At 24.7% G+C, this 23,443-nt stretch overlaps 1 protein-coding gene across 3 annotated transcripts; it reads right to left on the bottom strand.

Annotated features, from left to right (window-relative positions):
* Positions 1–8,268: 8,268 nt before the first annotated feature.
* Positions 8,269–23,113, bottom strand: LOC135922725 (transmembrane protein 33-like). 3 transcript variants are annotated; one of them, XM_065457171.1, is made up of 8 exons: positions 21,911–22,044; positions 20,128–20,268; positions 18,974–19,068; positions 13,434–13,615; positions 11,330–11,397; positions 10,745–10,875; positions 10,411–10,494; positions 8,269–9,108 (listed from the first exon to the last, which is right to left on the bottom strand). In XM_065457171.1, exons 2-8 carry the CDS (start codon positions 20,251–20,253, stop codon positions 8,970–8,972), a joined length of 825 nt encoding a protein of 274 aa, XP_065313243.1. In that variant the 5' UTR covers positions 20,254–20,268; positions 21,911–22,044; the 3' UTR covers positions 8,269–8,969. The 3 variants fall into 3 exon arrangements, 2 of the variants coding, with proteins under 2 accessions (XP_065313243.1, XP_065313242.1); XM_065457170.1 differs by lacking the exon at positions 21,911–22,044 and adding an exon at positions 23,007–23,113 and having other exon boundaries at positions 8,272–9,108; XR_010571011.1 differs by lacking the exons at positions 8,269–9,108; positions 10,411–10,494; positions 10,745–10,875; positions 11,330–11,397; positions 13,434–13,615 and adding an exon at positions 22,989–23,028 and having other exon boundaries at positions 21,911–22,943.
* Between the last annotated feature and the right edge of the window lie 330 nt (positions 23,114–23,443).

Genomic DNA, 23,443 nt, shown 5'->3' with positions numbered 1-23,443 from the left:
ATTTAACAGGTGCTTTTCAATCATAGTTGATGGCACATATGATGTTTCGAAATCAGAAGCAATAGCTTTGACAGTAAGATATGTTGAAAATAATGAGACGCCGAAGCCTGTTGAAAGACTGATTGACATATATTGTACGGGAAATACCACAGGTCTCGATATTAAGCATAATATAATATCCAAACTTGGCTCGATGAATTTACCCCTTGAATTCCTAGTTGGGTAAAGTTATGATGGCGCCTCAAACATGAGTGGAAGAATCAATGGTGTGTGGGCCTTGATTAGAGCAGAGGCGCCAAAGCAGCTTTTATTTGGTGTTATTGTCATTGATTAAATTTAATCATTGTTCAATTATGCCAATCAATTAAAGAACTTCGAAATGTTCTAGGAATACTAGATGAGATTTATATCTATTTTAATGGGGTAAAAAGATATGAGGTACTCAAAAAATGTCAGTGTAATGATCTGAAAAAATCGCAACGATTTCTACGCATCAAGAATACCATTAGGTACGGTAATAGTAGTGATGTTAAAAGTTACTTTTGAAACATAACTAGTTACAGTTACTAGTTACATTTTTACAAAAGTAACTAGTTATTAGTTACAGTTATTTTCAAAAGTAACTAGTTACTTACTTTATACATCATTCATATGCGCATTATTTATTTATTGAATGCATTTATTTAATAAAAAAAAATTAGGATAAACAAAGTATAATCAGTTATTTAAAATAATATACAATTTATTTATATAAAAAAATATCGCAAAATTGAATATTTACATCGAATATAAAAATATATATTTGCAATGAAAAAAAAACATTTATTTTTCATAAAAATTAGAATCTAATAAATGTTTATTTGCTTTTAACAACAATTAATTTCAAAGTTATTATCTAGGAGACGTGCTCGTTTATCTCCAAAAATGAGCTTACCTAGACTGAACAAGCGCTCTACGGGAGCACTTGATGTTAGAACAACATTATATTTAATAAAGAGTAATTTTAACTTTGGAAAATCGTTATATAAAGAAAAAATGTTGTTATTAGATTTGATAAAGTTTTCTATAAGTTCATTATCCAGAATATTTTGGCGCATTAGGTCAAAAAATCCAACTACATCAAGTGATGTTGGTTTTGAGCATGATTCATTCGTCTGGGATTCACTTTGAGGTATTAAGGTATTTATTAAATTATAAAATTTCCTCCTTTTTTTGATTTATTCCTTTCTTGCCTAATCCAAGGCAAGTCAGTTTTAAATAAAGGGTGAAGAATTGCAGCAATGATGTTGTCATTATCATAAAGATTATAAAACCTATAACATGATATTTTTGTTAGACTTGGTTCTTGTAAGTAATGATTAATAATTTAATATTAAATTCTAAAATAATCTGTCTTTGTTTTTCCTTATACTAAATTTTAAATTTTTTTTATTACGTATGATATTTAAGTTTCAATGCTTGTTACTTGACGGAAAAAAATATATTGTGCTACATTTGTAAATAAATATAATATTAAAATTTAGTAAATTACTTTTTGCTTACAAAATTATGAAGCCCAGCAGGAATGTAACAATTTAAGTAAAGAAAATCAATTTGAAGGGGAAATTATAACAATCAGACATTTTCTCAAAATTTTAAATTAATAAATTTAATTTAAAAAATAAATTTAATTTAAAATTAATTTATCACAACATATTAAAAATAAAATTAATTATATGAATATATCTTTAAAAGTAACTAGTTACTTTTGGCAGTTACATTTCAAAAATTATAACTAGTTACAATTTTAAAAATATAACTAGTTACAGTTATTTTTTAGCCAAAATGAAACTAGTTTACCTTAACATCACTAGGTAATAGTACCTTATTTATTTATATTTAAAATGTTTTTTATTTAGAAGCTGGCTATCGTCATATAAAGCTATTGCTAATTTTTTTCTACTTTATGATGCCTTGAAGGCAGCTTTAACAAATTTAAAGGATTCTGAAGATTTGCGACTTCCACTATAGCTAGTTCTATAGTCTTTAGAATAGAAAAATTTGATTTTATCTTATCACTTAATGTTTTGGATAAAATATTGTTGATAACAAGTTTGGCTTGTACAAAATTGCAAACCATTTCGAAGGATATAGGGTTTGCAATAAATCAAATTCAATTGGCAAAAAATTGCTTGATTAATTTGAGAAGTATAATATAAATTATTGTCTTAATTATTTTTTAATCTAATAAATAATAACACTGAATTTTTGGATGTTTTTTTAAAGGTACAAGATTTTATGAAGGAGAGAGATCTACCTTTTGATTTTGAAAGTTCTAAACTTCAAACATTACAATCCAAAAAGGAGAGGTATATACTTTCATCATTAAATATAGAAATTTTTTTTTAGCTTTAAAATAGGTGTGTTTTATGCTGCACTCGATTTAATTCTTATGCAGTTTAACGAAAGATTTAATGATGATTCGATGAAATTTTTACATCAAACATCATTTTTTATGCCAAAGGGAATGTCAGAAAAATCAATTATTAAAGAAGATATTTAGGATATCTGTCAATTTTACAATCTAAATTCAAGTCGAATTTTCAAAGAAATGTTTAAGTTTAGAAATATTTATAAGATGGCCAAAATGGGGAATGTAATTATTACTCATGACATAGAGGTTCAAGAATCTAAAAATTTGTCAGATTCTGAGAATTGTAAATTTATTTAATTAAAATATTTTTACCAATACATTATTTAGCTTCTTCTTCTGATGATGATAATTCAAGGACTTACGATTCAGATTGGAAAAACTATTCATTTATTTTACCTTATCGTCCACTTTAAAATTTTTCAGCTTTCTCTAATTTAAGAATTTTATATAAATATTTATTAATCATTCCTACAACCTCATGTACGGCTGAAAGAGTCATGAGTAAAATTAAATTAATTAAAACAAGACTTCGTAGTACCATGAAAGATTCATTTCTCAATAATTTAACCATATTATCAATGGAAAAAAATTTATTTAAACAATTAAATATTGATGAAATTATAAATTCTTCCGCTTTCTCTTTCCCTAATTTATCTAAATTATTAATTTAAAAATAATATTTATAAAGTATAAATTTTTTGCATTTATATTATATATTAAAAATTGATGCAACAAAAATTATTTTTGAAATTTATGGGTGTCATAAAATAATTATGATTTTTCGAGGGGGTGGGGGTGGGGTACTTTTCATGGGGGTATTCTGCTTCATTCGCTTAGAAAGTGTAGGGGCCACTGCTAACGCACTTAATTATATATATTGGGCAAAATATGTCTATTGATTCTTTTAATGATACTATAATTTCTGTACATTATATTACTATTATTTGATATTTATTATTGAATAATAGCTAGATCAAGATAATGCCAACAAAGAAAATGAAAACCCTAGTTATTAATAAAAACATTTCTATTTCTACTTTTAAAAGATATTATATTATTTCTATTACAATTTTATTATATGACTCAAATATAATAATTTATATATATTTTATGGAAAAATTATCGTTCAAAATAAAATTTATTATTGGTTTTCCAACTGTTTATTAAATATTGATACAATTATTTACATTTATTAAGTATTTTTAAATAACCATTATCAAATAATGGTTCATACAAAATTTAATAACTGAAAGGTAATATTAAATAAAATATTTACCAGAGTTGTTAAACGCTACTTTTAAAAGTAGCGCGCTATCGCTATTTGTCAAAAAAAGTAGCTCGCTATTAGCTACTATTTTTTAAAAGTAGCTCGCTATTAGCTACTATTTTTTAAAAGTAGCTCGCTATTAGCTACTATTTTTTAAAAGTATTTAGCTACTTTTTATAAAAAAAATTTACAAACAAATTTTTTATTTTTTGCTTATAATGTTATTGTATAGTAAATATATAAAAATCAACATTTATAAATATTAAAATATAGTTAGTTTTGATTATAAAAAAATTTATGTAATAAAAATAAATATTTATGGTAATTTGTTGCATTTTAATAATAAAATCATTTCAATATTATCATCCCCAAGTCTAGAGCGACGATCAGAAAGTATAAGTTTTGCCTTATTAAATAATCTCTCGACACTAGCACTTGAGGGTAAGGGCGTATTTAATCTTATATACATATTTTTAATATAAGATAGATTATCAATAATTTTATTTGCAAGTACATCGTATGTCTGGCATCTTAATCATTTTGAGGGCTAATGCCACAGATCTTCTTTTTAAAGTTTTAGGGTCTAGTCAATGGCCTGTGATTCCCAAATAAGCTCAAAAATATTTAATCCGATCAATTTATAAATATAAATAAGTTTTTACCTTCTGTTATGTGTGATAACTCTACTATTAGAGCATCTTTCATCATTTTAAAGTTATCTGCTATTTTATTCATTAATGTCTGGCGGCATAAAATTGTTGTACCAGGGGGATAGAGTTTTAATCATCATGGTAAATGATGGATTATCAACTAAGGACATTGGCTGAACTGTATAAATTATAAAATTAACAATAACTTTTTCAGCCAATTTCTGAGAAATATTGTCATTTGCATTATTAATTAATTTGGTTTGAATTGAATTAGTCTTTTTGGATGTAGAGTCGCCTATACCAAAATTATTTAGATGTTTCTCCATTACCTTAAAACTCATGAACAGTCTTATAAAATAATTATTATTATAAAAATGACAATTTACCTTTAGGTGTTTCTTGAGGTTATAGCTACTGGATTGATTTGGGGAAATATTTTTTTTTACATTTTAAACAAATAAATTTGAAACCAGTTTTGGTTATATATTTATTTTAAAAAATTTTCAAATCTAGGGAATGGGAAATTTGTATTATAGCTATTAACAACATTTTCATCCCTTGGTATCTTCTATTTCATTAATATCATTGTCTGAATCACTTTCAACGATTTGGATATCCATAGGCGATGACATTTTAAATTATTAACACGTGATTTCGGTTTATAATACAAATGAAAATATAAATTACAAATTGAAATTATATTTTAATTTCAAAATTAAATAATAAATATTATAATTAATTATGATATTATATTTAAATTTTCATATTTATACTTACCTTCATTATATTTTTTAAAAGTAGCGAAGTAGCGGCTACTTAGCTACTTTCAAAAAAAGTAACGCACTAAAAAATTAAATAATTACAAAAAAAGTAGCCGCTATTAGCTATAGCTACCAAAAGTTAACGCGCTACTTTAACAACTCTGAAATTTACATATCTTTTAATAAATAATTGAACCATATCAAGCATTTTGAATATTTTAATTTTTTTAAAACTTAAATGTGTCCAAAGTGTTTTGTTTGCGAAAATTTTAAAATTTTTTCAAAACATTTTGGACGCAGCCTTAAGCATAAAAAAATATTCAATTTAAATTATGGATAGTTTATTTAATCAAATATATTATGAAAAAAATATAAATATTTGCAAAAATAATAATGAATAGACATTTCCTGGATTCAAACACGTTCTTCTTTGTTCTAAAACCTTCCAGCAATGGTTCAGAAGAAGAACTATTGCAGGAACTGCCAATAAATTTCTTGCTAATCTTAATAGCTTTGACAAATCTCTTTCTTGTCGTTTCCACCAATGTAGTTTTAAGTATACAAGAAAGTTTATTTATTTTAAGGAAAAAGGACATTTTAATTTTTAATATTCAAAAAAACACATAAGAACAATTTTGTATTAATATTTACTTAAATGATTTTATATTTTTTTAACCCGCCAACCCATGTTTAAAAATTTTTTTAACCCGCCCGCCTGCCCGTTTCTAAAATTTTTATGCCCGCCCAATGCAGACATCTAATCTGTAATAAGTGGGCAGGGTAAAAGATTTTAAACTTAAGGCAGGTGTGCGGGAAGGTTTATTTAAAACAATGGATGGTGAATTTAAAATATTATTCAGGTGAAATGCGCAGAAAAGACTTCTATTTATTAAATCGTATTTTATATCATAAAATAAAAGTTTGCGTTTTTTAATGAAATAAAAAAAATCTGCTTCTCTGTGTATAATTATGAGATAAGTTTGTGTGCAAAAGATTTCAAACCGTTTTTTAGAGGTTCGAATCAAACCAATATTATTGTTTTTTAAGAATCAAACCTGAACCGTTATTTTTATCAAATCAACTGATATTTGTTTCGGTTCATATCCCTGATCCTGAATTTATTTAAGGTTTCGTCTATTTTATTTTTCTATACTAATAGTACCGGATAGGGCTCAACCCTCCCCCCCCCCTCTTTTTTTAAAGTTATTTTTGCTTTAAAATTATGTTATTTCCCCAAGCTTGTCTTAAATAAGTGAACGAATTGTTTTTTTATAATTTATCCTATTTTCAATTTCCGTTATTATTACATTATTAGGGTATTTTTTCGTTATATTTGCCAAACCTATATTTTTTCTGCAAAGGGAAAAATAGATTTTTTAAATTTTTAACATTTGATCCGAATCGGGCTTTTTAAAAATTTCAGAATTTGTATATTTAAAAATAATATTGGTTTTTGATTAATCCTGCTTCTAATATATAGTAGACAGTATAGAGGAGTTACTAGCTTTTTACAAGGGCGTGCTTAAAGGTACTAATTTATTTTTAAAAAGTGCTACAATTTTTTTATTTACTCTATAAGAAATCACGTCATCGCTGTCATGATTGAAGATAAAATGTTGTGCATAAAAATATTCACATTTTATGCAAAAAAGCGCCATTAACCTTATAAATTTTTTAGATTGCGATCACTACTAAAATTGAATAAATTATTTGATGAACAAAAACTAATTTGATACTTGAAAAAAAAATAATCAGAAATTGCAGATACTTTTCTGATAATATCTTACAGTATTGAGTATACCCGATAGCACCGCTGCAAAAAAAAGGTTTCTTAATGATAAATAGGAAAAATACATATTTAGATATAAACAATATATATTTCACATATTATTTGTGAAAATTATATAAATTTTAATAAACAAATAATATTTTAGATTGAGATCTAATATTAATAAAAATATTAGTATTAGGGGAAAGAAGTAAGGAATACGGTAGTAGAGTCACTAGAAGGTGGAGCACAGAGGCTAGAGCCCATGAACAATTTAAAAAGCCTCTTAAAAAAATTTCAAAAATACTTTAACCCCTGAGATTGTAAGGGCTAGTGACGCCACTGGAATAGGGCAAATGTTCTATATTAATGCTTTCAAAATCTGGCAACACTATTCATCTCTTAAGATTAGAAAAATTTCAGACCGGACAGATATTTTTCAAAAAAAACTCGATCTAATTATTATCATTTTTTTTAAAAAAGTATTACACTATTTTATAATAAAAGGTTCCAACATCCAATTTGCAATAAGTAAAAAAAATCTATTTTTTTTAAAGAATAACAGCTGACAGCTATTACTCTTTGTTTTATTACTTGCAGCATGTAAATAATTTAAAAATATTTACGAGCCACGTTTAAGATAAACATTGGCAATGTTTATTTTGGGAATAAAAAAAATACTTATCATTCATGATAATCCACCTAATATTGCCGTGAAACCTAAAATTGCAAAGTATTTATTGTTTTGCCAATAGTCTACATAGTTAGTTTTTTTGCATAGAAAATATTGATATTTTATGACATGGTTCAAAGATAGATGGCAAATAAAACTCAATTCAAATATCGGCAGTATCTGTTCAGTTTCGTATGAATATTGAAAAATAGTAGATCGTCACAGCTAGTGTAAATGGCTAGATTTTTTAAAAAGGCTGTCCCAATATTTTCGCTAAAAAATTGTGTAAACCTAGAGATTTTTCTCATAGATTGCAGAAAGGTTTCGATATCTATTAACGAAATCTCGAAGTTTGCGTAATATTATATTGGTTAGAATCTTAATTTAAAATTGGCGAAATCGAGCCGCTTAACCACTCTATATATTATAATATATTAATGAGGGATCTGATAAATTTACAAAATAAAATAAATTAGAAAAACTCTTCGGCCATTACTAAAGATAAAACATTAATTATTCGTGACACCGGCATTGTAGGTAGTAAATTAAATGTTTGTTTTTCTGCCAAAAATAAAATAGTTTGTAAAAAAACAATTTTTTTTAAAATAAATTTATAAGTATGAAAAAGAATATAATAACAGATATATTTAACTAATTAAACAAAATAAGGTGGAAAAATAAACTAACAAAAAAACGCTGACCAACGAAGTAATATTTGGTATTTATAGTTGGATAATATATTCTTCCTACATTTTAGTATGAATGTTGGTTATTGAAAGAATTGTATCAATGATAAAATATAATAAAAAATTATCGCTTATAAAATACTTTATCTACAGAAATAATAAAAACTCCTTCTAGTTTACTACAGGAATATTTTAAACCAAGCTTTTAAACTGCATGGAATTGAAACATTAACATTACAAAACCATTTATATAAGAACGGGAATGACTTGAAATGGTTACAATTAAAATGTATAAAACAATAAAGGCCAAAATTTTATGAATGCGTGAAAAAAACAGTTAATATTTTTTACAAGGTTTGGGGTTAAAAAAACACATTTACGAGTGGATATTTCTAAGATACCAACTTACAACTAATATATAAATGTTGGATAGGAGTTTATGATATATAAATGCATATGACATCTATGCCATTTGCCATGTATAAATAAATTTAAAAATTTGAATCTAACATACAATTTGTTTAGCTATGAGATGCAATTACAGCTTCAAAGATAATATTACTTCCCCCTTAATTTATATAAGCTTTTGTTTCAACAGTTGAACCCCATAACCTAATATATATTATATAGTACAATATTCGAGTATATAAATTTCGCGGCAAAAGCAACAAAGATGTTTAAAAGATATGTATGTAAAATTATACAATGTTCTTTATACAAATATTTATATATAAGTTTTTCATGTTTCTAACTAATTAGCAGCAGATATAGGCGGTGCGAGTCGGCCTAAAAAACTGATAATTTGATAAACCAGGCCTCTTACAAAAGCTGGGCATCTTGGATTGGAAGAAAGCTCCAGAATCGCCATCTTCATCTCACTGAACATCATTCTTTTTTTATAGTGATAATTATTTTGATGAGTTTTTTAGAAATTTTTTTAGATGGTTATTATCTTGAAGGTAGGCCAAATTATTCATTATTCATATTCAATTCAAAATTAAGAATATCAAATTATTCATAAATTTCGAATCGAAAATACAAATATTTTTTTAGAAAATTTGAATAATTTATATTTTTTTATTGAATATTTTTTCTTAAAAACGAATTTAAAATAAAGGGTCATATTAAAAAACATATCAAGATTATAAATATATAGCGCATATATATATTTTAAAAAAAATAAATTAAAAAAAAACAATATCAAATTTTAGATAGGGTCACATTATCAACACTTTGATAGTTTACTTAGTGATATGATGGCCTTTTTACAAAAATATCAAATAAATTGAGTCAAGGAGACAATTAAGTAAATATACTTCTTATATATACTAAGAGAATGGATATTTATAAAAAAAAATGAATTAACACTATCATTCTACTTAAATTATTATTTTTCGGCATTTTAAATTTTGAAATTTATGGAAAACTATTATTAATATATTATTTGGAATGTTTATTATAAGCAATTATCATTACCTTTTTTTAGATTATCCAAATATATATTTTAAAAAAATTAAAAAATGTAGGTTGACTAGAAATTGTAGTTTAAATTTTATTTTTAACTCAGAATATTTATTCACTTATTATTCCATATAATTATTATTTAGATTGTAAGACAAAATAAAATTATTCGAAACAAAAACGAATAGTAAATTATTCGATTCAATTTTCTGACGGTCTAACTCTGTTTTATTTTAAATATTTTTTTAAAACTACAAGCACATGTTTTTTGTTTTAAAATGTAAGCTCAACCAATAAATCACGTAAGAAAAACAAAAATTTTCGACTTATATAATTATAGGGAAATGAGAAATTCCGCTCGACTATGTTCCCTACAGTAAAAAGCCACACTCCAATTTCTGATTAATTCTGGACTCCCAAATCGGGCATCTTATTTTAAGAAGAATTGTATTCAAACTTTTAAAATGATTTTCCGGGCGGTAAATAATGTAAACAAATGAATGATATAAGTTTTTTTTAATATAGCAAAAATTTCATTTAGGCATCTGCTCAAACCAGGCCAAGAGATTTAAATTACTATTACATTGCGAGGTTATATTGAACAAAATAACGTAGAGTAGAAATTCAGATAAATCTCATTATCAACAGTTTTGAATATTACCCTTACTTAAAATGCTGTCTGCATTGGAAGTCCAGAATAAATTTTTATCAATTATTCTTATATAATTTACCTGCAATAAGGATTTCTCCTAGCGGCATAACGCAATGTTAGGAAACGGTAATACATGAAAGGAACGAACAAGTTACCTTTGCCACTTATAATTTATGAAAATATTAATATGTAGTGATTTATGTTTATGATAGTTTAACTTAATATTTTCAATACCCCCAAATCTCAGCCCAAAAATCCCACGGATTAGTTTTTAATCCATTCATATTTGCTTCCATTACTTGCCTCTGCCCCCCCTACTCCCTCCCCCAATGTTTTATCCTTTATTTCTTTTTATCGTCATTTCATTTACATAATAAGTATTTGAAAGATAAAGTAACGAATAAATAATTTACACAAAAACGCTGGCGATTATAGCGGGCATCAAAAATATTTCGGTGCACGCTATTATTCTCAACAGAGATATTTGCTGTAAAGTCACCTTAGACATCATGTTTCTCACTGCGGTCACGTTCAAGCGGAAAGCCTAAAAACGGTTTATATATTTTAAAAAAAGTAAATAAAGGGGATAGCAGAATAGAAAGAATAAATATAATAGTGATTAACAAAGTAAAGGTCAAGACTATAATTAAGGAGAGAATAGAGCTCAGGTTCATCAAAAGTTAGTATTCTTTTAATATTAAAATAAATATTTTTTATTCGTTTGTGAATAATTTTATTAAAATAAAATAAATAAAGAGACAAAACAACCAATCAAATAATTTAAATAATAAATGGGCAGGAGGGAAATCAATTTTTAAAAGCAAATAGTTCAGGGCAAACCAGTTAAAATTAGTTATCAGTTTGATGGGTATAATAAATTAAAGGAAGAATAAATTACATAGTTTAATTAAACTTGAAGTAATTAATAAAAATCATAAATAATAAACTCTTTTTAAAAAAGAAAAAAGATTCGATTCGAAAAAATAATAAAAACTTACATCTAGAACTCGTACACTGAAAATGATGGAATGTAGTAAAGCGTACAAAACTGGAGGAACTATCACGACTAAAAAAAATAATGTTAAAAACATATAGTAATCGCGAATAAATAAAGATGTCTGATCAAATTAACTCGAACCACGGCAGTCTCTGGTCTATTGACCATTTTATCTTAATTCTGTTATATTATCTGTTGACGGTGCAGTATACTCCACTTTACGAACAAAATGGTTGAGAGGAGGCGATAAATTATCCAAAGATATTAATGGGAAGAAATTAGATTTTCATCAGTCATTATTCCGTAACTACTATCTTATCTATGCCATTATTTATTGGTATTCTTTGTAAGAAATCAAATGCCAATTTATCTAAAGATATTATTGGGAAGAAATTAAATTCCTATCAAAGTCATTTTTCCGTAATATGTTTTGCTTTATGGCATTCGCTGGAAAAAATTTAAATCCTTGTATAAAATTATTCAAAAATATCTTAATATTTTTTTATCGCCGATACTGGTTGGTAGAAATTTTATTATTATTCCAGGATATTCAAATAATTTTTAGGAGATCATATTTGAAATAATGGAATCAAATTTGCAAAAATATTTTTGTATAAATTGTTTATATTATATTCTTATTCTAATGAAAGAAATATAAAATTAGCGGTATTACATGGAAATTGTAATAGCCGAAGGAAATTATAATAAAATGTTAAAATAATATATTCTATTCTTGATTCTAATTGGAGAAATATAATATTCAAGATTTTACAAATATATGATGAAATATTAAGAAAATATATTCTATTCTTATTCTGATTAGGGAAATATAAATATACGGTATTACAGGGAAATTGAGCCGGAGGAAATTATATATTTTTTATTCTTATTCTTGAGACGAATCAAACGGCGTCCTCCTATAGACAAAAAAGCCGCATTTCTTTATTCTTATTCGGGAGACGAATCAAACGTTGTCCCCACATGGACAAAAAAGCCGCATTTCTTATGGGGATTTCGTAACAAAGGCGATTCCAACGGCTCCTCCTATGGACATAACGCCACATTTCTTAATTCTTAGAATAAAGTCGTTAGAGGTAAGTCATTTTCTGCGAAAATTTAATGGACAACAAGGATGTGCAGAATGTATAAATATATAGTTTGGAGTAAGTGAAAAACGTCCTATGTATATTTATATTTCCTATATTATTGGTCATGCACTAGGTTAAGTAATGGGTGGCGTGTTGTAGTTTACATTTTTCAAGATATATTTTATTTGATAAAGTGATTTATTTTAGCAGATGTATTAAATTCGTAATAGCGGATTGATTATATTTATTACATTATAAAAGAAATTGTAAAGAACACTTTATGATTTTGGTAAACTCTTGATAATTGAATTTATTTTAAAAAGAATAAAAAGAGTATCAGAAATACTCCTAAATTTAAAATAAAATATCCCTCGTTTCTCTCTTCAAGTTATCCATTCGTTTTTTTACAATTATAAAAATAATATTCATAATATCATACATGTAAATTTAATATTTAGCGAAATCAAAGGAATTGTAACATGCATATATGATGATTTTTGGTGGTTAGCTTTTACATAAAAATGAAATATCAAAAGAAATATATATCATTCCTGCATCCACATGGGCCATCACCTTCATTCTTTTGTCCAACAATTTTAAAAAAAATATGTGTAATTAATATGTTCAGCATTAACATAATATTATAATTAATTATTTCCACCTTGAGCTGATCTTGTATTACTAAATAAAAATTAAAAAAATATAGGATATATTTATTCATTATAAGTTTTAAACAATATTTTAAAACAATAAAAGTTGCTGGGTAAATGAATTATGCAACAAAGGATAAAAAATATTTTCTATATAAATATTTAAGAATTCTTTATCCGGTTTTGCAATTGCTTCCAAGGTAGTCCTATTGACAAATATCCACTATTAGATCATATTATAATCTATGTCATTTTAAAAGAATATTCTTTTTAATAGAAACATCGCCAGTAACATATGTAGGTATACTTATTGATTTTTTTATTTTATAAAGAAATATCAGTTGCTTAGGTTTGATATATATTTTACGTGTGATTTGCGAGGAAAAAAGAAAAATCATGGAATAAATGAGATTATGGCAGCTATCTTCTGTCAGAATGTTGGCCAAAAATTCACGGGAAGGTCTAAATCTAGGGAGCCGAGTGTGAAGTCGGAGGGCGTTAATAGCTCCATTACATAAGAGGATCCTTTGGTACCACTGAGTTTGCTTTCTAAAAGTTGTAGGAGAAAAAATAAATTGAGTTAAATTTTTATATTTTACTTTCCTACACACATCATTTATATACATATCAAATTTTATAAAAATAAAATATCTTTTTAATTATAGCAAAATTTAGTTGTCATTAGGGCTGTGCCGATATTAAATATCGGATCGGCACCGATACTACGATATTTTTTTAATTGTCTCGGTTATTTTATGATTACATATAATCATATAAATATATTTTATAAATAATTTCATAATAAATTAATAAAAGGAACTAAAATACAATTTATTTGCTATATTATCTGCGACAAGAAAAAGATTTTAAAATATCTAACGAGTCGCATTCAGGTAGTGTTGCTAAATAGCTAGATTTTGTCAATTTTCAAAAAGGTACTCAAGATTTTAGCCAAAAGTAAATTACTCCGGCTTAGACTATTATGAAAATTTAGTAGGTAACAATATTTTGGTTAATTTGTTTTAGTCTTTTTAACATTGCAAATATTTAAATAAGATTGGCAACTTTTGGAGAATAAAAAAAATAAAATAAATCATTGTAAGTTGGCTAGTTTTAAAAAAATATAAGATAGATGGTAAATAAAAATTAATATAAATATTGGATAGGTATCAGATCTGTTTTTTTAGTAATATCGAAACGGATCGGTGAAAAATTTGTGGATCGGTCAGCCCTAGTAATTATAAAACTTACATGTTGAGCATTCCATTTCAAATCAATCACTTTACAACCTGGCCATCTCAGATTTTGCTAAAATTTGGCATATACGATGAAGTGTTGTAATTGACGAATCCAAAAGATTAGCCCCCTAACTCCTAGCACAGGGGATATATAGTTTCAAAGTGGCTCTGCTTGGTCATTTTTCGAAAATGATGATAACTTTAATATTAGATGCACTATATACCTATCATGGCTCATTTTATAGCCCTAAGTAAACTCTTCCATTATAATTTTTTTTCCAAATTTCAAATATTTTGTAAAGAGTACCAAGAACTGTTCTTATATAAATTTTCAGAGTGTTAAAAAAAAGTTAAGTAGGAAAAATGCTTAAAAAATAGCTTGATGGCGTTAATAATTTTAAATAGCTTAAAACTTAATTCTTAAAAATATCAGTCAATCTATTTTTTTATTCTATAATATAATATTTGTTAAATAAAATAGCATTTTGTAACAAAAATAAAATTCTCGATAGCACAAGTAATTTAAAATAGCTAAAACCTATGTTTTTATTTATTCTATAATTGAGTTCTTCCTTAGGTCAAAAGGTTGACGACAGTTAGAATATCATTTTTTGGAAGAATAAGAATATCAGGTATTGAAGGATAATAAAAGGAATTAGAAGGTCCATTAGGGTGTAAAAATATTATCTTTACCTCATCAGCACTAATAATAGCTAGAATATAGGCCACCACCATTCATTATCATAAAAGCACGTTACACACCCTTTTATATCATTAGTTGATATCTCGCCTATTAGATTTTGAATATTTTGTTATTAATGCTGATGAGATAAAGGTAATATTTTTACACTTTAATGGGCCTTCTAATTTCTTTTATATACCTGATATTCTTATTCCTCCGAAAAATGATATTGCAACTGTCGTCAACCTTTTGATCACTACAGGAAGAACTTGTAATTTAACTCGTGAAGTCCAAAATGGCCATATACAAATTAAATTTAAGGAAATTAATATAACTAGCCTCTATACTATTATAGGTAATTTTACTATGAATTAACTCAATAAATATTAACGAATAAATAAAAACATCTACTGCAATATTTTACTAAAATAAGTGTTATAGCTATTTTAAATTAGTTGCCCTACTAGCGGAAATTTTATTTTTGTGACAAAATGTGATTTTATTCAACAAATATTATATTATGGAATATAAAAAAGGTAGATTAACTAGTGTTGCGTAATCGGCTAAAAACTACGCCTAAGCCTAATAAGGCTAAGCCTAAAAATCGGCTCTAAAAATCGGCTAAGCCTAATTAGGTTAAGCCTAAAAATCGGCTAAGCCTATATAAATCTGCTAAAATTAAATTAGTCAAAATTCTGCGATGTATTAATTATAATTTATTTATTTTAGTAAAATAATTTATTTTATTTATATTTAATGTAAATATTTTATTATTATCAACAAATAAACATATGATTTAATATTTTTTATTTATATTATTATATTTTGAAATGAAAATAAATTTATTTATTTGATGTTATTTTAATAAAAAAAATAATATGCTGCTATATTGTAAAAATGTAATATTCTTTTTAATATAATTTATTAGTGATTTTCACAATCTTCTTTGTAAATACATCTTTAATTAAAGAATTATATTGTAAATTTTAATAGATAAATAAATTTAGGTGAAATCTTTTATAAATTTTTTTTTATCAATTTTGTAAAATTATCTATTTTTTTATTAAATGAGGTGTTTTTTTTAAAAATATTTATATTAAACTTTTTTGATGTTATTTTTTATGATCTTTTTAAGGATAATATTTTTTAATGTGAGAATTGTCATAATCGTTATTTTTAAAGTTTTTGATTTTTTTTGAAGAAAATATGTTTAAATAAGTACTGATAACATGTTTAAATAAAATTTAGTGAAGATGTACCATAGATAAGTGACAATTGTCATAATCGTAATTTTTAAAGTTTTTTGAATTTTTTTGACGTAAATAGGCTAAAATAAGTATTGATAACATGTTTAAATAAAAATTAGTGAAGATATATCATAGATAATTGACAATTGTCATAATCGTAGATTTTAAAGTTTTTTTCAATTTTTTTGACGTAAATAGGCTAAAATAAGTATTGATAACATGTTTAAATAAAATTTAGTGAAGATGTACCATAGAGGAGTGACAATTGTCATAATCGTAGTTTTTAAAGTTTTTTGACGTAAATGGGCTAAAATAAGTATCGATAACATGTTTAAATAAATATTTAGTGAAGATATATCATAGATAAGTAACAATTGTAATAATCGTAGATTTTGAATTTTTTTGAAGAAAATATGTTAAAATAAGTATTAAAAACATGTTTAAATAAAAATTTAGTGAAGATGTACCATAGAAAAGTGACAATTGTCATAATCGTTATTTTATAAGTTTTTTGAAGAAAATATGTTAAAATAAGTATTGATAACATGTTTAAATAAAATTTAGTGAAGATGTACCATAGAAAATTGACATTGTCATAATCGTTATTTTTAAAGTTTTTTTGACGAAAATATGTTAAAATAAGTATTAATAAGATGTTTAAATATAAATTTAGTGAAGACAATGAAGTGACAATTGTCATAATCGTTATTTTTAAAGTTTTTTAAATTTTTTTGATGAAAATATGTTAAAATAAGTATTAATAAGATGTTTAAATATAAATTTAGTGAAGACAAAAAATTGACATTTGTCATAATCGTTATTTTTAAAGTTTTTTTGAAGAAAATATGTTAAAATAAGTATTAAAAACATGTTTAAATAAAAATTTAGTGAAGATGTACCATAGAAAAGTGACAATTGTCATAATCGCTATTTTATAAGTTTTTTAAATTTTTTTGACAACAAAATAAATATTAATAACATGTGTAAATTTAAAAATAACGATTATGACAATTGTCGCTTATCTAGAGTACATCTTCACTAAATTTTTATTTAAACATGTTATGAATACTTATTTTAAAATATTTTCGTCAAAAAAATTCAAAAAACTTTAAAAATAACGATTATGACAATTGTGATTTTTCATTGGTACATCTTCACTAAATTTATATTTACACATGTTATTAATACTTATTTTAACATATTTTCTTCAAAAAAATTCAAAAAACTTATAAAATTTCTATGGTACATCTTCACTAAATTTTTATTTAAACATGTTTTTAATACTTATTTTAACATATTTTCTTCAAAAAAATTCAAAAAACTTATAAAATAACGATTATGACAATTGTCAATTTTCTATGGTACATCTTAACTAAATTTTTATTTAAACATGTTATTAATACTTATTTTAACATATTGTCGTCAAAAAAATTCAAAAAACTTTAAAAATAACGATTATGACAATTGTCACTTTTCATTACTAAATTTATATTTACACATGTTATTAATACTTATTTTAACCTATTTTCTTCAAAAAAATTCAAAAAACTTATAAAATAACGATTATGACAATTGTCACTTTTCATAGGTACATCTTCACTAAATTTATATTTACACATGTTATTAATACTTATTTTAACCTATTTTCTTCAAAAAAATTCAAAAAACTTATAAAAGAACGATTATGACAATTGTCACATTAAAATATTATCCTTAAAAAGATCATATAAAATAACATCAAAAAAGTTTCATAAAATCCACCTCATTTAATAATAAATAGATAATTTTAAAAAAATGATAAAAGATTTCACCTAAAAGTTGTTTATTTATCTAATAAAATTTCCAATATAATTCCTCAATAAAAGATGCATTTACAAAGGAGATTGTGAAAATCACTAATAAATTATATTAAAAAGAATATTACATTTTTACAATATAGCAGCATATTATTTTTTTTATTAAAAAACATCAAATAAATAAATTTATTTTCATTTCAAAATATAATAATATAAATAAAAAATATTAAATCATATCATGTTTATTTGTTGATAATAATAAAATATTTACATTAAATATAAATAAAATAAATTATTTTACTAAAATAAATAAATAATAATTAATGCTAAGCATCGATGCAGAATTTTGACTAATTTATTTTAGCCAATTTTTAGGCTTTACCTAATTAGGCTTAGCCGATTTTTCCACCTAAAATCTCGGCTAAGCCGTTTTGTAGTCGGCTAAAATTAGCCGATTACAAAAAATAAGTTTTGAGCTATTTAAAATTATTTACGCCATCTAGTGGTATTTTTATTTTAAGAAACCTGAAAATTTTTATATGATTAGTTCGTGGTACTCTATAAAATATTTAAAATTTGGATTATAAATTAAAAATTCATTTACTTATACGTGGAAGAGTTTACTTAGGGCTATATGAGCCATGATAGATATATAATATATATAGTGCATCTAATATTAAAGTTATCCCAATTTTAAAAAAATTCTTTTTTTTCGAAAAATGACCAAGCAGAGCCACTTGAGACCCTATATCTCTGGTACTTGTGGAGTTAAGAGGTTAATATTTTGGATTCGTCAATTACAACACTTCATTAACTTATATACCAAATTTTCGCAAAATCTGAGATGGTCGGGTTGTAAAGTGATTGATTTGATATGGAATGACCCATGTGATTTGTTTTGATTGCATTTGCAAGATAAAATCGAAACGTAATTATATACAAACCCAATTAAGGGGAAAAGGAAAAAGAAACCAGATACGAGTGTTATGAGCCGTAAAATCCATAAAATAATGTTTATCCTTTCAACCACCAAAAATTGCTAAAAAAAATAGGTTAAATTTTTAAAAATATAAATTGTATGTAATCACATTTATCTCTTTCAATTGCTCAAATATCTCAACATTGTTTTCTTTTATTGCTGCTATGAAAACACTGTTAATTAGCTGTTGGATCGAGGCAAATGCCCTGACTCATTTGGAGGATTTAATTATAAAAATCGAGACTTAGCTGCAAATTCAATGTTTTTTCTACACATACCCTGCCCGAAATTTTTATTTAAAAGTTGTAAATTATAAACCATTTTTATAAAGTTTAGTATAGTTTTGTTAAATTAAATTAAACTATGTAACTTTGGTCAACTCAAATATGGATTAGCCAAGCTTTGAGCCTAATAAATCGACTCAAATGTCTAAGTTGAGCCTCAACTTAAAACTGTGATGAATTTGTTAGGATAAAAATTTGGCAAGGCCATTTTTTTGAGTTCTCTAAAGTCAGGGTGATTTTCCAACATTAAATTAATAAAATAAAAATCCCGGATTGTTTTGTCCAAATCCCAGAGAAGTTCTAAATTGTAATTAAATAAGAGAAAAATTATTTTCAATTTTTAAAATTTACATTCCTCTGCAAATTTATTTTTTTTAACGTGAACCCAACCCAAATTTTTTATATTTATTTTTAAATCTACTATTTTTTATTAAAATTTTAGGCCAATTTTAAAAAATAAATTCTAAGTTTGAGTTAGGTCAACTTGCAGCTAAGTTATTGTATATATGATTTTCAGAGTTTCAAAAAAATCTTATATCACAAAATTAAAAGGATCAAAAAATTTTTTTAAAGAATTTTAAGTGAAATTTGAACAATAATTTGAGAATTCTAATTTTCTTAAAAAACTTCTCCAATATCAAAAATCTTTGAAGATTATTTTATTTTATTCTCAATTAATCGGAAAATTTGGCCAAACCTGTCTAATTTTAAATAAAATTTCACTATTAAATTTAATCATTCAAATGTCAATCGAGCTTAAAATTTTTTATCTTGTAAATATCAAATTTAACTTAATCCTAAGCAACCATTTTCATTTAATTTTTTTTAATTGTACCCCCCAAGAGCTTGAACCAGCAGAAGTAGGTGCAGATTCTGTGGTATGAGACGTGGTGTTAGCATGGCTGTCCCCTGATGGGAATGAGCTATCGTTTGTAGACATGTCTTCAGGATGAGGGGCCATTTAAAACAATAATACCTTTTTTTGTAAAAAAAAAATTTATTTAATAAAAGACAATCCAAAGAAATCCTCAAGCCCTCCATATTAAATAATAATCAAGTTATCAACTTATAGATAATATAGATCTTTTTATACAAATTTTAATGCTTTAACCCTTTATAACAGTTTTTTTTCAAAAAAATATGCCTCCAAGTCACAAGATATTTTAATTATTTATTTCTTTCAACATAAAATTTATACATTTTGACAGTTAATTACAAAATTTTCCTACACACCCCTAGTAACCAACCAGTTTTAAAAAAATATCTTTTTCCTGCCAATTTTTTTTTAGCAAAGAATGAAGACTTCTTTTAAAATAAAATTATTTTCTAAAAAATTTATGATTTCATTATAATACTTTTTATAATTTGGAATTTTAAGTAAAATTTCATCAGAAAACTATTTGGCCATTATCAATTTATATTCTGAAGAGCATTTCTAGCTCATCATTAGAAATAAAATGTATATTTTAAAGTTTAAGAATTTTCTCTGAGGTGTGTTATGGATGAATCAAAGCATCAGCCCAAATTTTAAATGTCATATATTTAAACTTTAGATTTCTAGTATATTCTTTAATAATAAATGTTTTGTAATTATATTAATAAAAATGAATTTAAGATATTCATTTTATAATACTAAATATTTTTAAATTAAATTGAAATAGGAATAATAATAAATGTCTTATTTTAATTATTTCTTTGTCAAAATGAAATTGAAATGACTTAAATATTTTCTTATTAATAAACACCACTTATCTTTTCTTGACCACTTAAAATTTTTTGTTCTGCTATTTAAAACACCTAAAAAATGTATTAACCAGTAACTACTAACTCCACAAAATATAGCCATTTAATGATGGCATAGTAGGGAATAAATGCAAAAATATGATAGATGCACTTTAAAAAAAAGAAGTATAGCAAAAGAGAAGTGCATTAAAAATCAATAAATGTTGTAAAAAAACAATAGTAAAAATAAAAATGTTATTTTATTAAAATTAAAGTCAATTCTTTAATTTAATTAAAAAGAACCCAAAAATAATAAGAGCAAAACAAAAAAAGTTAAAATAAAATATTTAATAGTTCCTGATTTTTTTTTGGATCCAAGCCTAAATGAAGGTTGTAATACTGTTCAGTTTTTTTATATCAGCTTTTTAATTTTGGTTTATGACCTGGTCTTTTTTTATTTTAGATCAGTATAGATCTTTGACTTTCACTATTTATAACATACAAATTATTACAAATAAACATAAAAAAAGGTACATATTTTGTACTATGATTATCAAAGGATTTGATTTTGTGATACAAACATTATGATATAGAAGGTGGAAGTTCAGATATATATTACAAAATTATTTACATGAGACTTAAAACTATGATTTTGCTTAAATATTTACTTTTGATATGATAGTTTACCAAACAAATAGGAATAAAATCTACACAATAAAATTTATTCAAATAATTGTTCTATAATTAATATATAAAAGTAAAAAAGTATACATGTCTAAAATTATAGATAATGGAGGAAAAAAATGTTTGATTTGGGTTAAATTTGATATATAAATCATTATTTAATAATTGTAATATGGCTTTTTAAATTTTAACAATTAATTTATCAAGTTAACCTTCGACAAAAACATCGAAGTTTTGTTTCATTGCTGCCAAAAAATATGGTATAGTCTTTTCAACTGATATAATATTTCCCGATATTTGAGATAATGAAGTTACATATTGACAATCAAATTTATTTGAATGACCATCATCTGTCAAATATATTTTAGAGTTAGCAAGTTGTTTTAATCCACATGGATCTATATGATCATACCAACTGAGATCAACATTACAATTTAGAGCTATTCCATGACTAGTTATGTAATTGGAAAACCTCACTCCTATAGCACCTACTTTTTCAGGTTTTAGTTCTAAAAAATATTTAGATACTAATTCTTCATTGTAATTAATTACTCCTTGATTTTTAGGTGATATAAAAGTTTTTTCATCATAATTTTTCATATTAAACTTTATATCATCAATGCTATGGCTAGCTATATTTATAAAATCATTATTTGGAGCTATATGCCAAGATCCAGTTAAGGTAGAGGGAGTTATTTTACTAAAAATACTTTTAATTCCTAATGAATGGCAAGTCATTGTCATAGTATTTATCATTAATTCCACAAATCTTTTGATAAAATTAACATCTGTGTTGTGTGATTCATTTGGATTTAAATTTGTAATATTTTTTGTTTCAAAATTTTGAATGAATTTATGACCAAATATTTTTCTAAGATTAAATATTGGATATGCTACCAATTGTCCAGGACCATGAAATGTAATTAGTCCACCTCTATTTGTTTCAAAATATTCTGCACCCAATGATATGAGTTTATCTTTATTAACTATAAATTTTGATGTGTGCCTTTGATTTATCTGAGATTTATATTTTCTAATACCAACTGTATAAACAGGATAATGTTCAAGTAATATTAAAATGCCACCAAATTTAGAATTTATAGAGTGTTCCATTTCCAAAATTTCTTTAGCTTTATCTTGTAAATCCAATCCATTTTTGTATGAAGATCTACCTACTTTCCATAACTTTATATATATATCCCTCATGAACTCTATTTTTTGTGATATATATTTTATTTCATCAGGCTTGATATTAAATTATATAACAATGAAAATATAATATATAATTACTTAATTAAAAGTGTTTACCTTTAATAGTCTTGGTCGGTGCTATAAAAGGATTAATGAATATAAAAAGTTTTATATTATTCTAGTGCTTTACGTCATCGACTAACATTGATAAAAAAATAAAAAATTTGTTATACAATGCTTATTGAAAATATTATAAGAGAAAAGGAGCTAATATTATAAATATCTATAAAAACAAAAAATTACAGTATGAATAAAAAAAATATTTACACATATTTTTTATTTCATGAAAATCTTTAAGCTGGGTCTTAATGTTGAGGTCGATTTTGAAGAATTGCCTGATTACGATCTTAGCCAAAATAATTCTATTGAATCCTGGAGATTTTGCTCTAGTTGGTAGATAGGTTTGTATGTTAATTTACCAAATCTCGAGGCTTAGATAATATTATTTTAACAAAAATTTTAATAGAGGGGGTATGTGAGTGTGAGGGGTGTAT

This window comes from Gordionus sp. m RMFG-2023, chromosome 1 (assembly GCF_954871325.1).
Source record: "Gordionus sp. m RMFG-2023 chromosome 1, tfGorSpeb1-WG-v2, whole genome shotgun sequence".
NCBI classification, from domain to species: Eukaryota; Metazoa; Nematomorpha; class Gordioida; order Chordodea; family Parachordodidae; genus Gordionus; species Gordionus sp. m RMFG-2023.
This window is presented reverse-complemented; position numbering and strand designations above follow the sequence as displayed.